This window comes from Mastigoproctus giganteus, chromosome 7 (assembly GCF_048544385.1).
Source record: "Mastigoproctus giganteus isolate SK-2022 chromosome 7, ASM4854438v1, whole genome shotgun sequence".
Taxonomy (NCBI): domain Eukaryota; kingdom Metazoa; phylum Arthropoda; class Arachnida; order Uropygi; family Thelyphonidae; genus Mastigoproctus; species Mastigoproctus giganteus.
Genome location: NC_143581.1, coordinates 218,393,246 through 218,408,679, shown reverse-complemented (window position 1 = coordinate 218,408,679; position 15,434 = coordinate 218,393,246). Strand labels below are relative to the sequence as shown.

Sequence of the window (15,434 nt, the reverse complement as noted above, 5' to 3'; positions counted from 1 at the left end):
GTAGCTTGGAGTTTATATGCAAACCATTTGTGCTGGATAGTTTCAGCGGATATTCTTAGATGTCATATCTGAAAAGATCCCAATGGAGTTAGTTACTGATTAGAGCGAGTTTGGTTTATGCTACTTGGGACACGTGGCTGGTCTTTCTTGACCAGACATGGCCTGATGTCATTTCTTCCAATTAGAACTTGTGAACAAGGGTTTGTCTACCTCTGTGGAGCCAGAAACCATTCTCCACGTACTACTATACAATCCAAACTGCATTGATCTGCATGTTCAACTGGAGGAGACAACCCTTTCAGGTAGCATACTGGGTGGAAAACACTGGAGTTCAAATCCCATCAGTGATGCGAGGAGTTTTTATAGACCTTTTCCATGTGGCTGCATTAGTAAGTCTTGGGCGAGATGGTTTTTTTTTTTTTATCCCAGAAACTCGTTTTTCGTCCAGAAAAACAGCAATTCGAATTATGGTCATTATATGCATGGCGAATTATGGTCTGGCTGGTGTCAATAATGTGCCTAAAACTAGACGATACCACTGTGAGTAGCACAGTGATATTGTCAGATTCATCCCCACACCAAGTGGAAAACGCCCGGGGTTCGAATCCTGCCAATTACACATGGAACTTTTATGGACTTTTTTTCACTCTGTAACTGAGTTAGTCGGTCTCAGTCTTAGATACCCAGGTTTTTCATTCAGCAAAGTGGGCAAATCGACCAGATAATAGGCAATTTATAGATACAATACACATGGGTAGTTGAGACCATAATATAATAGTTCAGTTTATACAACACTGCCTACGCCAATTGAATTTTGGCTATTTTAATAAATATGTGACTTGTGTTCAGGAGAGCATAAGATAGTAGACGGAATGATCACTATTGTGGAGGAAAAATTACCAGCTCGCCAAATAAGGCTCAATTTGCTTCAGTTGTGTTATTTCTTATTTTAATGTTTGTTTTTAATGATTTACCTACTAAAAGTATTTAGATTTGCACATTATATGCATATATGGCAGATTTGTCCAGGTGGCATACTGCTCAAGTCAACTCATGTTCATTTATAATCTCTTTACTTATAGGTAGCATGATGGTTATAATTACCATCCTTCCACATTGGGTGGAAAAGGCCTGGGTTTGAATCTCTGTAAAGACCTTAGGAACTTTTATGTGCTCATTTCACTCCATGGCTGGGTTGGCCAGTCCCAGGCATGGACAGCAAGGAAATAAAGCTTTTGATGCACGAAAAACCTGATTGAACTTTATTTTTGTTCAATAAAACATGCAATTTATGAAAAAAATAACCATGGGTTGATGGAATTGTTTTAAGGTAACCTTAATATGAATATTACTAACAATTACTGTCTCCATGGATGGTACCCTCATTACAAAAGTTGAAATTCACAGACCTTGGAGTTCTTTTTGACTTCAAATTCACTTTTTCTCCTAATATTTATCTACTGACAAAATCCACAGAATCCATTTAAATCTTATTACTGTATATGTAACGTCTAACAATCACTAAATATTTGAATTCACTAATCACTGAATATTTGAAACTTTTATGTCAGAAGAAGTAAAAAAAAAAAAGCTATGCCTCTCCAGTTTTTATTAGTTGCCAAATATAATTTTAAGAAATTCTACTCCTTTGAATATTGGTTCTCAAATGAACTATTTTTCAAAACGAACTTTGAGGACATCTCAAAAACAATTTTGGTCAAAATCTTAAAACTACTCCCCATATGAAATTGATATTCTCAAGTCAAATTTATCCATCTTCAGTAAACTATAATTCCAAAGTCGACTGTCCTATTATTTGCTCAGTAATTGACCAAAATCTCTAGATTGTGTAAATTCAAGCCTAAACTAGTTGTTTCTCTACAAAAATCATTCAATTGATAGGCATTTTTTGCTGTTTCACTTGAAGCATTTACTCCTTAAGACATCCCACCCACATTTCTCATCTGAATTTTAGCCTGATGTAAAAGAATTGCCATAATGCACTCTATGTAAACTGGAATTTTAATACAGAATCATTTACAATATTTCTCAAAAGCAATCTTTTGTCAAGGTCAACTGCTGTGTTAACTACTATCATAACTTTACTCATCTTTCCTTGCCTATTTGGTATTGCCTTTTCTCCAATAAACTGTGATAACTCATTATGCTCTTATGACGATCTATTGGTTTTTTTTTTTTTTTTTTTTTTGTTTCTTGCAACCCTTTCCTGTGGTGTCAGATCTTGTGGTATGGTAATCTTGCAAGAACCAGACACTGCACAATTCCAAAAATTAATCAACTTTGGTAACTCTGACATATCCGTGATCAACAAATTGAATTATAAATTTTATCATGATTATGTCTTTCATAATTTTAGCATTAGTAGAGGCATATGATGCAAGAAAGCAAGCTTAAATAGCATTAGCCAAAAAAAAAAAAAAACTCTTCCCGTTTCACCCATCCATTCACACTAAAAGTATCTAGTTCAGCCTTCAAATTATTTAAGCTGTCAACTTCCACAACAAATGGAAGTTTGTTCCAGCAATCAACCACCCGCTGGCTAAAGGCAATTTTCCATGCATCTATTCTCCAAATTTCTTTCCTTAATTTGAATTTATGCCTGACCACTGCCTTATACAATGGTCAGGCCACACTGAGTACTGTATACAGTAGGCCTCATTTTAGGAAAGCTGTAGAGCTGCTAGAACGCATACAGAGAGGGGCAATGAGATTAGCGAGTGGGTCAAAGGACTACTGTTACCAATAAAGGCTTAAGTTCAGAAAATTGCAGCATCTGAAGACTAGGCACCTGCTAGTGATCTGATTGAGGTATATAAGGCCTTGGTTTTAGCAAGCTCAATGCTGATGGGATTTTTCCTCTTGCACCCTGATTCTGCACCCTGAGGGGGCATAAATTCAAATTGAGGAGACAGTTGTAGAATAGATTGGAAATTTGCCTTTAGCTAATGGGTGGTTGATTAATGGAACAAACTTCCATCTGTTGTTGACAGCTTAAATAAATTCAAGGCTGAACTAGACAAACATTTGGAGTGAATAGATGGGTGAAAGTGGTTTTTTTTTTTTTTTTTTTTTTTTTTGGCTTATGCTATATAAGCTTACTTTCTTGCATATGATGCAAGAAAGTAAGCTATTAATGCTATTGCTAAAATTATGAAGGACTAATAATCATGATAACAAAATTTATAATTCAGTTTGTTAGAGCACAGATATGGCAAAGGTTTACCAAATTTGATTAATGTTTGGAATTGTGGGAGTCTGGGTTCTGGCAAGATTACAAATCCATTATTTCACCACCACAGCATTACTTGCTCTGCTTGAAATACTTATTGCTGTTGCCATGGTGAAAAATATATCAATACCTCTTTCATCTTTAATTGAAGATATTTTTTTTCTTCTGTTTTTTGCAGTGTTAAATATTAAATACATAAACAGGCTAGAACCATAGACAAATGGAAGGACACTAGTGAAATCTCTTAGGCTCCCCTTGGCCAAATCATTTAGCTCATTAAACTTTTAGAAGTTAATGATTTTCTTAATTTTCATTTTATCCTTGCCCCCCCCACAATAGCAGAATGGTTATAATCACTGTCCTCTCATACCAGGTTCAAATTGAATAGCACAAGGAATTTTTATGGACTTTTTTTCGCCTGGCTGAATTAGCTGCTCAAGACAGGCTCCATGGTTTACCCCTTAGTCTTTTTCATCAACAAATCAACCATGGAATACACAAATTATAGAAACAATACACTAACACGCCATAGCCTTAGTTCCTTTGGCACTTAACCCCCCCCCCCAATCCATATTCACATTTATATACTTATTCCTGTTTTCTAATTTCCAAATGGGCAGCCATTTGGAGCTTAGAAAAATGTTGCTTAGGTTTATCCATGCTTGAATGTAGTTATCTGAGGAGCAAATCACCTCACATTATTAAGAATGGCATTTTCTTTAACATATGGTTCTATCCAAATGGATAGTATTAAAAATATTTGCGCATTTCTAAATTTTTATATGAACATAATTTAAAATTTTAACAAACGAGTGTTACAAAAAATTTTTTTGGAAAGTAATCTAAAAAAAAATGCCACCTTCACTTATTGGCTGTTCCATGGCAACCTCCTAATGATTCTATTTCTGGCGGCACTTCTGTAACCACCCCTCCACCATTCTCATCAAATATTTTCCACTGAGTTTAAATTTTAGTGTTGGAAACAAAATCAAAATGGCCAGCCCTGAACAGTATGGAAAGTAGAGGATCAATACCACATTGTTCTATAAACACTACACACAAATGACAGTCAAGTACATGTGTGCTGTTGTGCAGCAGCCAAACACTAGTGAGCCATTTTCGTGAACTTCACTCTTCTCTAGATGCTGTGAGACATTTTGCCCTTCATAAGTGCCGATTAACATTTTAAACTATGGAGTATACCAGCACATGTATCATAAACTTTCTTGAACTCAGTTACATGTTAATTTTTTTCTATAATAAAAATTCATTGTTCAAAATTCAATATAATAAAAATCCATTATTCTACCAATTTTTTTGGTAAATTAACTAACTCATGCAATAATTTCATCATGCATAGATTACCCACGCATTTAGCATTGCAAACAGAGGTCAGACCATTTTTAAATTGTACAAAACATTCAAATTTGTGTAGTGCCAATTTCTTGCTTTCTAAATGCCACTTTTATTTTGTTACAAAGGTGTAGAACAGGCATATCCAAAGGGATATGCCTGTTCTGGGGGGTAAGTACCCAGAAAAATTGTTTTGTATAAGCATACTGTTACATATTGACACACAAGTTGATCATTTAATTTGAAAAACAGACAGACTTCATTTTTAATGTTTGTTGTTGAGCACTGCAGGTGCTTGCTCCTATTTGAAATAATCTCTGAAGTGTGTACACTTGTGCCATTAATGAGCCTACTCATTGAAACTCTTGGAAGCCATTTCTTTCACAAGCCTGTGCTACTTAAAAATTGCAATTTTCTTCAAGCTTGTCCCCATAACTCCTAGTATTTCTCTCACTCTCTGTAGCACTCATACTATATTGAATGCAATAGCATACTATAAAAGGCTGCTCGGCCTTCAAATATTCCATTATACAGCTTACAAAATGGTTCAAAATATGAGCACATAACTTAATTCCACTTTGCAACTACCAGACATGTCAGAATTTGCAACTGTGTCAGAATAATCCCAGGCATAGCCTTCTGCCAGCTACTGACAGTTCCCTGAAACTTAGGTGGCTGTAGGCTGGTACTGCCATTTCACAAATTAAATGATCAGCTGAAGAGGGCACAAAATCACAATTTGTTAAGCAAAACAGTAAATTGCAGATTCAACTGTGATTCCATATACATTCTTAAATTATGCCGATTTTATTCAGGGGCATGTTTATATTTATTCCAGGCATAGAAATACAGAAAAATTTTAAAAAGGGTTCTCGTTTCAGAAAAGGTTTAGCATAATCTGAATGATGATGATACATGAAATATATTAAACTTGAAGAATAATATATTTGAAGAAAGAATTTATACAGGAGGAAAAAAAAAAAGTATATATATAAAATAATTAGCAATTAATTACATTAAGGGCATTATATGGAAATACTAACAAGTAATAAAATTTATAAAAGACAATTTGCCTTGTAAAATATTTAATAAGTTTATTGGTAAAATATGAAATAAATACAATTGGATTAGTCCCAATAATTAAATAAAATTGTCTATGATTTGGAGTTCTATATTGAAATCAGTCTTCAAGCCTGGATTTTGGGAATAGGAGATTATTGCTTGATCACAGGAGAGATCTTGATCAAGTGAAACTCTACTGTACCACATTGAGGAATTTCTTTCTATAGGTACTGTTAGATCTTTCCTAAGATCAAGCGATAGTTTTCTACTAAACCCAAAATTAAGGCGAGAAGATGAATATCAATAAAGAAATTTGAAATAGGGTCAATTTTATTTAGTTATTGGGTCTAATTGCATCAATCTGTCCTTTTATACTAATAAACAAATTAAGTATTTCAACTGTTAAAGTGTCCTTTATTAATTTTTCTTAATTAGTTACCAGCAACTAATAATAAATAATACAAATACAAAAACAAATAATCGCATTTTAAAAAAAAAATAACATTGTGATCTGGAATTACAGTTTAGTATTATAAAATTTCAGTAAAATACAAGACATGGCTTGTTTTTATTTGGTTATCCAAAATCTTCTTCCAGTATATTTTCATTTACATTAAAACAACAATGTTTCTGTGAAAACAAGACGTGCAAAATACTTCAGCATAAAACTTTTGTACAATTTAACATACACTAGGACAAACTACAGGATGTCAAGTAAAATTATTGATTAATACAACACTTATGGAAGTAAAAGGCATCACATATATATATGAACATACAATGTTTATTAACGGCATATGAGATTGTTTCAACACCAGCCACGTGCCCTCATGATACATATTCCGGATGCTTATGTACTGAAATTATTTTACACTGGGTTTGCTTCATGTGCACATGTACTGCATATGCATGCATAGCTTATGAAATTTTTAGAGATCAAAGGAAGACAGAATATAAATGCAGAGGTACACACAACCTCTAAAATATGCTACTATAGTGTTACAAATAGTACATTATTTGTGATATACTGTTTGTAATACTGACAATAACAAAAAAGAAAAAAAAACAAAAAAAACCCCCACTTTCTAGTCTCTGTAATGATCTCTAAAATTTGTCTTCTCTAGTAAAGCATATAGATTTTAAATCTATATGGATCATTCTTCCATTTCCTCTACTCTTCACACCTAAGTACACTTTTTTTATCCATAAAAATGTTAGGAACAATATATAAATACAGTTGTTAGCAGTTGGTTAAAAATTCCAAATTATGTAAATATTTAATTTTTTTGAACATGATATTTAAAAAAAAATAACTAAACAGGAGTGAGGAAATGGGGAAGAAGCAAGTTTAATTGCATAAATTCAAGAAAGGACATGAGGATTTTCTTCCCTTTCTGCCATAAAATCAGATGAATGATAATAGAGGTACAGATTTATGCATGAATATGCAGTAAAGCATATAAAGCACAATTATGATCCTTTACTTTTGTCGCTAATCTTCAAGCCACTAATTGAATACTGTCTTCCCAGTTCCACTGCATCTGCTAAAGATCCCACAGAGATCAGCATTTGGGCTATTTCCTTTACACCCTCTCTATACAGAAAAAACAAAAGAAAAAAGTTCAGCATATAATTATATACTGTACTGAAAATACTGCCTATACTCAATACTGCATACTCAATATATTTTCAACTCAAAAACATGCTAAAGCATAAACATAGATTGGCTTACAGTTACAAACAGTGGTATTTTATGGCAAAAAATAGTAATATTCTGATCCAAATTAATTTTTATGGCGCCTCCGTAGCCAGGTGGGAAGGAGCAGCAGTGCGTAGCACACGCTTCTTGATTAGACCGGGGTTCGAGCCCGTCACCACCAAATACGGAGGATGCGGAAAGGTCAAGGGAATGACCACCGCATATTCCCGGAGCAATATGGCCTTAGTTGCTAATGCTCCTAAGAAGCAAATAACAATCATAACCAAATTAATTTATAAATGCATCAATATTATTAATGCATTTATATTATTATTATTAATAATGCATTTCCCTATCAGATAGGGAAATGCATTGAGTGTGATGTTATCATATTCATGTTACAGCCAATGCTGGTGTTTAACAACTATTCAGCAAGCTACTTGTTGCTTGCTCAGTAATAAGAATATCATTAACTGAATTAAAGGTTTAAAATGGACCAAATTATAGAAATTTCAACAGAATTTAAAAATACAGTAAGGATGTAGCCTAAATAAAATAAAACTACACTCAGGAACCATCAATACATTAAGGCTTTTTTAAATTTTTTTTTTAACAACAGACATGCAATTATTACAAGGTAGTTGGGATATAAATTTTCCTGCATAATCCACAAAATGAAAGAAAACCTCACCCACGAATGTGACATTCGTAGGTGTTTATTGATAAGTTTTTGATAAATGTTTTAATTTTTATTGATAAGCTCAAATTTTTGTTCAATAGAAAGAACCAGTTTCACTTTAACATGTGGGCACATATGGAAGCAAATAAAAAAAAATTGGAGAATGATATTTCTGTGAAAGCAAAAGATAAATGAAATATGACTACAGTGCACTAGTAAGTAGAAAGAAAAGGTTCAGATAAGGATTTTGGATAATCATTAAACCTCTGCCATGACCAACCGACTCAAGCCATGGTGTGGAAGAAGAGTGATTATAACCACTATGAAAGTCATGAAGTCATGTGGGCTGGATTAAAGATTCCACACTGAGATGACTAAGTTATTACATTACATCACCTTTACGTGGCGAACATAGCTGCTTATAAGACTTATAAAATTAATCAAAATTTGTTGAAGAAAGTTAATATACAATCCTTACACCCAGACATTAAATGGTTCTGAGAAATAACAGTGCTCCTTGCACTCAGTTTGTTGGCTGGATGTTTTGAGGACTTTGAAGCTTAAAGTACTTGGTCATAGCACACCAGTTCTTTATTATATTAGAGTCTGTACATGTACGATCAGGGACAAATTTATATTATGTGTGGGCTGAGAAATATCAAATAACTCACAGGGAATGTGGCAATGCTCCTTCTGTCTCAGATCAGCTAACTACCTTGACTGAAGAAGTTTTTAAGAATTCTCTCCATCTCTGATGGAATTTGAATCTACACTTCTAAATGAATGATAAGTGGCAAACCCACTATACCATTACAGAGGACCTGTACTCAGGAGAATGGTCAACTGAGATGTTAGCATACTGTCAGCAAATTAAAGTGATAACATGATTATTATTAATAATTTAAGCCTCATGGGGGTAGTGAGATATTAGACTACTGAAATTTGCCCATTTTAGAGATGGACTGGGAATGGAATGTCTGGGATGGACATTCCATTCTCTTTTCTCATTGTGTTAGGGGATATATCACCTGGTACTATAGATAAAGTATTATTCACCACCAAACCTTGTATTCTACACTACTTTGTATTCCATACATTCAGAATGGCCAAGTGTAATAAGTACAATCATTAGGGAAAACATCCAGAAAGGTATGGATATGGCTGAAGGCAACAATAAGCCAAAGCATTTGTCTGATTCTGCACAATGTCTAACTAAATTGGTGTCAGAAAGTTAAGTTACAACCATAAAATCTGACATTAAGAAAAATATATACTTAACAGAATTCTTTATCAAATCTTTTTGTGGAAGAGTATTAAAATGAAATATGTATCTATTTCCATGAAGCAGTATATGAGATTATAGCTACTGAACAATGAGGGGTCAGTCATACATAATTATGTATAACTGTTGTACATACCCCCTTGGCACAATGCCCATAACAGTCAACTCTCTCAATGAACTCTCATGTGGTTTACACAAGAGAACTCATTGAGACTTATGATAAGGCCATATAGTAATAAATTTATTTTATCACTACAAGGCCTTATCATAATGCAAAAAGTTATCATTACTTATTTGCGTTCCTCTTTATGACTGTTTTTTCTTCTTTTTACCATCACACTCTCTCCTCACTTTTTTTTTTAACTGCATACACTATCTCAATTTCAGAAGAAACAGACATAACGTTAATTTTAAATTGTAGTGAATGAATGGATAGAGTATCTCAGTCTGACTGTCATATAAATTGGTAATGACCATATTAACTGGTCAATTACAATGGTATTTCTGACCAGTTCAAGCAGAGATCCAAAGTGACACATGCTTTTGAAATCTAACCGATGGATTGTCAATTAGTTTCCTTACTAACTGATGAATTGCCGACTAGTAAAGAACCAGTTTTTTGTGAGATATGGCATTGTCTTCATTTATATTTATTTCAATTTATTAAGTTTAATTTAGTGTTTTTTCTTTTCTTTTCTCTCTCTCTCTCTCTCTCTCTCTCTCTCTCTCTCTCTCTCTCTCTCTCTCTCTCTCTCTCTCTCTCTCTCTCTCTTTTTGAAATTATCACAATATTTAGTATGCTGGAAAGTCCAGCAGATAACACCAAGTATAATGGTGAGCAGGAAGTATACTTTTTGCTTTGATAACAAAGAAAGTGAAATTACTGTGAAAATTGGAAAAAGGTTACTCTGGAAATTAAACAAAGAGGCTGGTTGGCAGTTCAACCATTTATGACTAAAAAAAAAAAAAAAAAAAAGGAAAAAATTATGGCACTGTTTTGCAGTTAGTGATACTCCAATGAGTATGAAAAAGAGGAGAATATTGAATCAGCTGAAAAACTGATTTGAATAAACTAGTAAGTGAGTGAGTTTAGCAGCACAGGAGTGAGACAGTACTGTTGTCGGGGCTGATGATTATGGTGTTAGCAAAAAGCATTTCATGAATGTACTGAATTTAAAAGTACATTGTGATTATTCTACTGACTGGCTAATGAAATTCAAGAGCTGCCACAGTATTCAACAACTAAAAGTATGTGGTAATAAGTCTTCCACTGATCATGAAGCTGCTGAAAAATATACGGATGAGTTTGTCTAGTTGTTTGCAGATAAACACTTAACACTGGACTAGGACTACAATGTGCACAAGACTTCTCTTTTTAATAGCCACTGACTGGCTTACAAACAATACTGTTCCTGACGTGCATTCTCATTGCAAGTCTATCAGACAACTGCAAGACATGTTTGGTTTTAGACAATTGCTCTGCACATTCTGAAACTTTTGATTCAAGACCATATTTATGGGATTTTTTTGTCAGAAAACTGCACTGCTCTCATTCAGCAAATGGAACAAGGTATTTTCTGATTATTTCATTACAAAAATGAATTTACGAGACACTTGTTGACTGCTATCAATGGAGGCTAAGAAATAACAGCACCCTTAAGAAATTTTAATGTGAAGGTTGCTTTATGGACTGCTGCTTGTACTTGGGTAGGTGTTAAACAGAGGACATTTTAAAATTGCTTGGCATAATCTGTAGCTGATGAAAATATTCACTGATAAGGAGAGTGAGCCAACTTTTGAGGGATTCTGTAAATCCAATGAAAAGAGTTTGGGTGCAAACTGCTCAGTTAATAATGTATGTTTTCTGGTTTGGCAAAAAAAAAAAAAAAAACTGGATGAACGCAACACTGAAGAACGCTTCAGTGTTGACAACTCAATAAACTGTTGACAACTCAGTCGCAAGCACATTTTGAAATCCTGACAATTTATAGAAAAGGAAAAATTAATTAGATAGTATGAATCAGAGCTGTACTACTCAATATGTTCTACGTTGATATTAATATTAGTAAAATAATAAGAGGAGTTTACCTCAATATACTGCGTAGAACACTTCCGTATGATACCCGCCAGAAATTAAAACGGAAAAAACGAAAAAATCGACAACTTACCGGTACATTAGAGTAAAATATAAATAATTAAATAAACAATTTAACACAATTCAAATCAATATAAAACAATTAAAAATCAAATTAACGCAATTAAAAGAATCAAACGAAAATATTCAAAACGATTTTTCGTTTTGAAATCGTTTATAAAACGATTTTTATAAAAATCGTTTTATAAAAACGATTTTTCGTTTTGAATATTTTCGTTTGATTCTTTTAATTGCGTTAATTTGATTTTTAATTGTTTTATATTGATTTGAATTGTGTTAAATTGTTTATTTAATTATTTATATTTTACTCTAATGTACCGGTAAGTTGTCGATTTTTTCGTTTTTTCCGTTTTAATTTCTGGAGGGTATCATACGGAAGTGTTCTACGCAGTATATTGAGGTAAACTCCTCTTATTATTTTACTAAGAAAAGGAAAAAATAAACTACAAATAAACTATACTGCAACTTTATACTGGCACTTTTTGTAAGTAAATAAAATTTCGTTACTTGATATTTTTATTATGTATTTAATGTTGTGATGTTATATGAACTTAACTGAAAAATCCGAGCAGAGATAAATGAAGAATGCCCCATTAGTTTGCTCACTAGCAGTAAGCTGTCTACTTTTTGCCTTTTTTTTTTTTTTTTTTTAATATGGGAATGAGAAGCTGCTTGAATTGAGAAATGTGGACAGAACATATTTGTCAGACTACAAAGTATAATCATCAGCACTTGATTTATTTATTATTTTTTTTTGAATGAAACTATCAAAGCAATTTTGTTAGTACTCACTCAGCATTATTGCTGTGCCTGGATTTATCAATTTCAGAAGTCTTGTTTCCAAATTTTAACCAACCAAAGGGGATAAAAGAATTAACAGGAATAAAATAATATAGTTATTTATGTTAAGTTAATCATAGTTGATAAATTGGACAAAAGTAGGCTCCAACTCTGCCGATGGAGCAGATGTTTTCTGCTTACCCGTAATACACTGGGATTTTGACATTTAATTTGATAATTTATGCTTCATTAGAATAAATGTCAAAAAAAAAAAAAAAACCCCTCAAAAACTGGCAATCATTAGGTCCTGAGGTTGCTGGATTTTGGACTTTCTATCTATACTAAATGTTATTATACAACTTTTGGCTGTGTACAACCACATTCAGAGAAATTTTTTCATTATTTTAACTGTATCGATATTGGTATGGTTATTTCTGGTATGAGGGCTACTTAAGCCATATTGTGTGCTATTTTAATTATAAGCATAATACAGTTCCAAAAATTGTAAATGTGAGCACCATGATCAATCTGAAATAAACTTTTTAATAATCTGTGTTTCTAACTTTTAGAAATAATTCTATTTGTTTTAGTCTAACAATTAACTTACTTAGCCACAGTTTCATCTTTCTTTGAGTGGTATGAATAATGTTGATTGGCAAACTGTTTCAAGAAACGTGCAAGCATCTGTAACTGTGTAAATGTGGAATCGCCTTTCAGGTGGGCAAACCATGCTCTTGGAAAAGTTGACACAATCTGAAAGACAGGAGGTTATGATGATCAAGTGGATACTAAATGAAAATTTTATGTTATTACAAATAAGATGCAAACAATAACACTAAATTCTACATTAGTACACAGTATAACCATACTGTGATAACAACACAGCTTTAGGTTACAAAGCTAATTTTGTATAAATAACAAACAACACAATTATTCATTTTCCTGGAATATCCAACATAATCATCAATTCGGTATCTCTAATACTGAATTAAATAAATAAATTTTTTGTTTATACTCTGGTATAACCACATAAGGTCAAAGGAGTTCACAAGATAGAGAAAATACAAAATGTCACTGCATTTAGTGGTCATGCAAGCTTGAACCACGATCACTCAAAGCATGCACACTCCTGTACTCTTTGCATTTGACCACTTGGTTATGGCAAGTGGTTAGGCGAGGCTTGGAGACTGCAATACTGTTTAACCACTTGCTCAACAAAAATGCAAAGTATGCATGTGATGATCCACTTGTCAACAAGGAAAGAGAGAAATTAAACTATAAATTTGGAAATAACAGATATTTTTGCTAACAGAAAGTCTATTTTACAACTAACACCTTAAAATCAAGCTATAACTACAAATATATTCCAACCTCTACTTAGGCTACACACCAACATGCACTGCTCAACTTACTGATAACAAGTTATCACTGAGAATTTTTGACATGTCAGCTATGCAACCCAGAGTGTGCCAGTTCACATGGTTCATCTCAGGAAACTTGGTTTAATCCATTAACATCATACTTCCAGATCACTTATTTTTACAACAGAAAAAAAAAAAAAAAAAAAAAAAAAAAAAAAAAAGGCAAAACTTTCCACTCTGGTAGCTAACATTATAATAATCTAATTCTTGCCCAAATATTTAAATGCACAATGAAACATTCCAAAATGTGTCTTCACAATCGACATGCCTAATTACTGAGCAGGAGCCAAAAAATAAAATCGGTCTCATTTCTGCAGCAGCATGTTCGAGAGGCAACTAGAGAGAGCAATACTCTTGATCTGGTTATCAGCAGTGATCATTTGTGTATTAAGAATTTGCAGATAAAGGAACCACTAGGTGGCAGTGATCACAGTGTACTGATGTGGGATTTACTTAAAGATTTAATTACCATCAGGGGTAAAGGAAAGGGTTTTTGCTTCTGTAAAGGTGAGTACAGTGGTCTCAGACAGTTTTTAAATTCTGTACAGTGGGATCAACTGACGATGTTACCAACAGTAAATTCTAAGTGGGAAGCATTCAAGGAATTAATCGTAGGTGCTACTAAGTTTCATACCTATTAAGAAATATTGTTCAAGGTATAGGCCTAAATGGTTATCAAATGAACTAATGAGACTCGTAACAGAGAAGAAAAAATGCATGGGATGCATATAAATTATCAAGCGACTCAGAAGCCTAAGGCAGATATAAGCTAGTCTGTAATCAGGTCACAAAGGAGGTTAGGCAGGCGAAGGCAGATTACGAGAAATCTTTGGCAAAAGATGCTAAGAAAAACAGCGAGGATTTCTTTACTTATATAAACTCTAAAAGGAAGGGGGATGAATCTGATTGGTCCACTTGACATCAATGGTTCGACTGTTGATGATCCTGCTCAGATAGCAAACAAACTGAATGAGTATTTTGCATCTACATTCACACATGAGGAATTATTAAGGTTTGAAAATGGCAAAAGGTTATCAAATTGTAGCAGGGTACTTAATGATTTTATAATAACTGAGAGCAAAGTGGAGGAGAAATTGTTGAAGTTAAATATAAGAAAAGCACCTGGGGTGGATGGGATCTATCCAGTTATATTAAAGGAGGCAGCAAAGCAACTAAGCAAACCCTTAGCCATAATTATGAGAGCATCCTTGGACTCAGGGGAGGTTCCCACGGACTGGAGATGTGCAAATGTATCCCCAATTCACAAAGGGGATCGAAGGGTGACACGAGTAATTACAGACCAGTTAGTTTAACTTCTGTTCCGGGTAAAATAATGGAGTCACTGGTTAAAGATGCATTGCAGGATCATCTAGACAAGACTAGCAATAATTCAGACACAGCATGGGTTTGTTAAGGGAAAGTCTTGTCTGACAAATTTGATTGGTTATTATGATGTGGTTACAAAGGAATTAGATGCAAAAAATAATTTTGATATCATATATTTGGATATCAGGAAAGCTTTTGACACTTGCGTACAGAACACTATCGTACAAATTGGAGCAGAATGGTATTAAGGGTAAGTTGCTACAATGGATAAAAGGATGGCTAAGTGGGAGAAGACAGAGGGTGGTAATCAATGGGTACTGCTCTTTGTGGACTAATGTTATTAGTGGAGTCCCACAGGGTTCGGTGTTGGGTCCACTGTTGTTTTGTATATTTATCAATGATATTGATGAAGCCATATCAGGCTTAG

At 33.6% G+C, this 15,434-nt stretch overlaps 1 protein-coding gene across 1 annotated transcript in view; it reads right to left on the bottom strand.

The window, feature by feature from the left end:
* Nucleotides 1-6,748: 6,748 nt before the first annotated feature.
* The window catches only part of LOC150083689 (PAX3- and PAX7-binding protein 1), a 188,769-nt gene continuing 180,083 nt past the window's right edge, over nucleotides 6,749-15,434 (bottom strand). The window contains exons 18-19 of the mRNA XM_090378125.1: nucleotides 12,868-13,013; nucleotides 6,749-7,259 (exon numbers count right to left, since the gene is read on the bottom strand). Coding sequence (XP_090234251.1) covers nucleotides 7,136-7,259; nucleotides 12,868-13,013 — 270 coding nt within the window. The 3' untranslated portion in view covers nucleotides 6,749-7,135. The remainder of the gene's footprint in view (nucleotides 7,260-12,867; nucleotides 13,014-15,434) is intronic.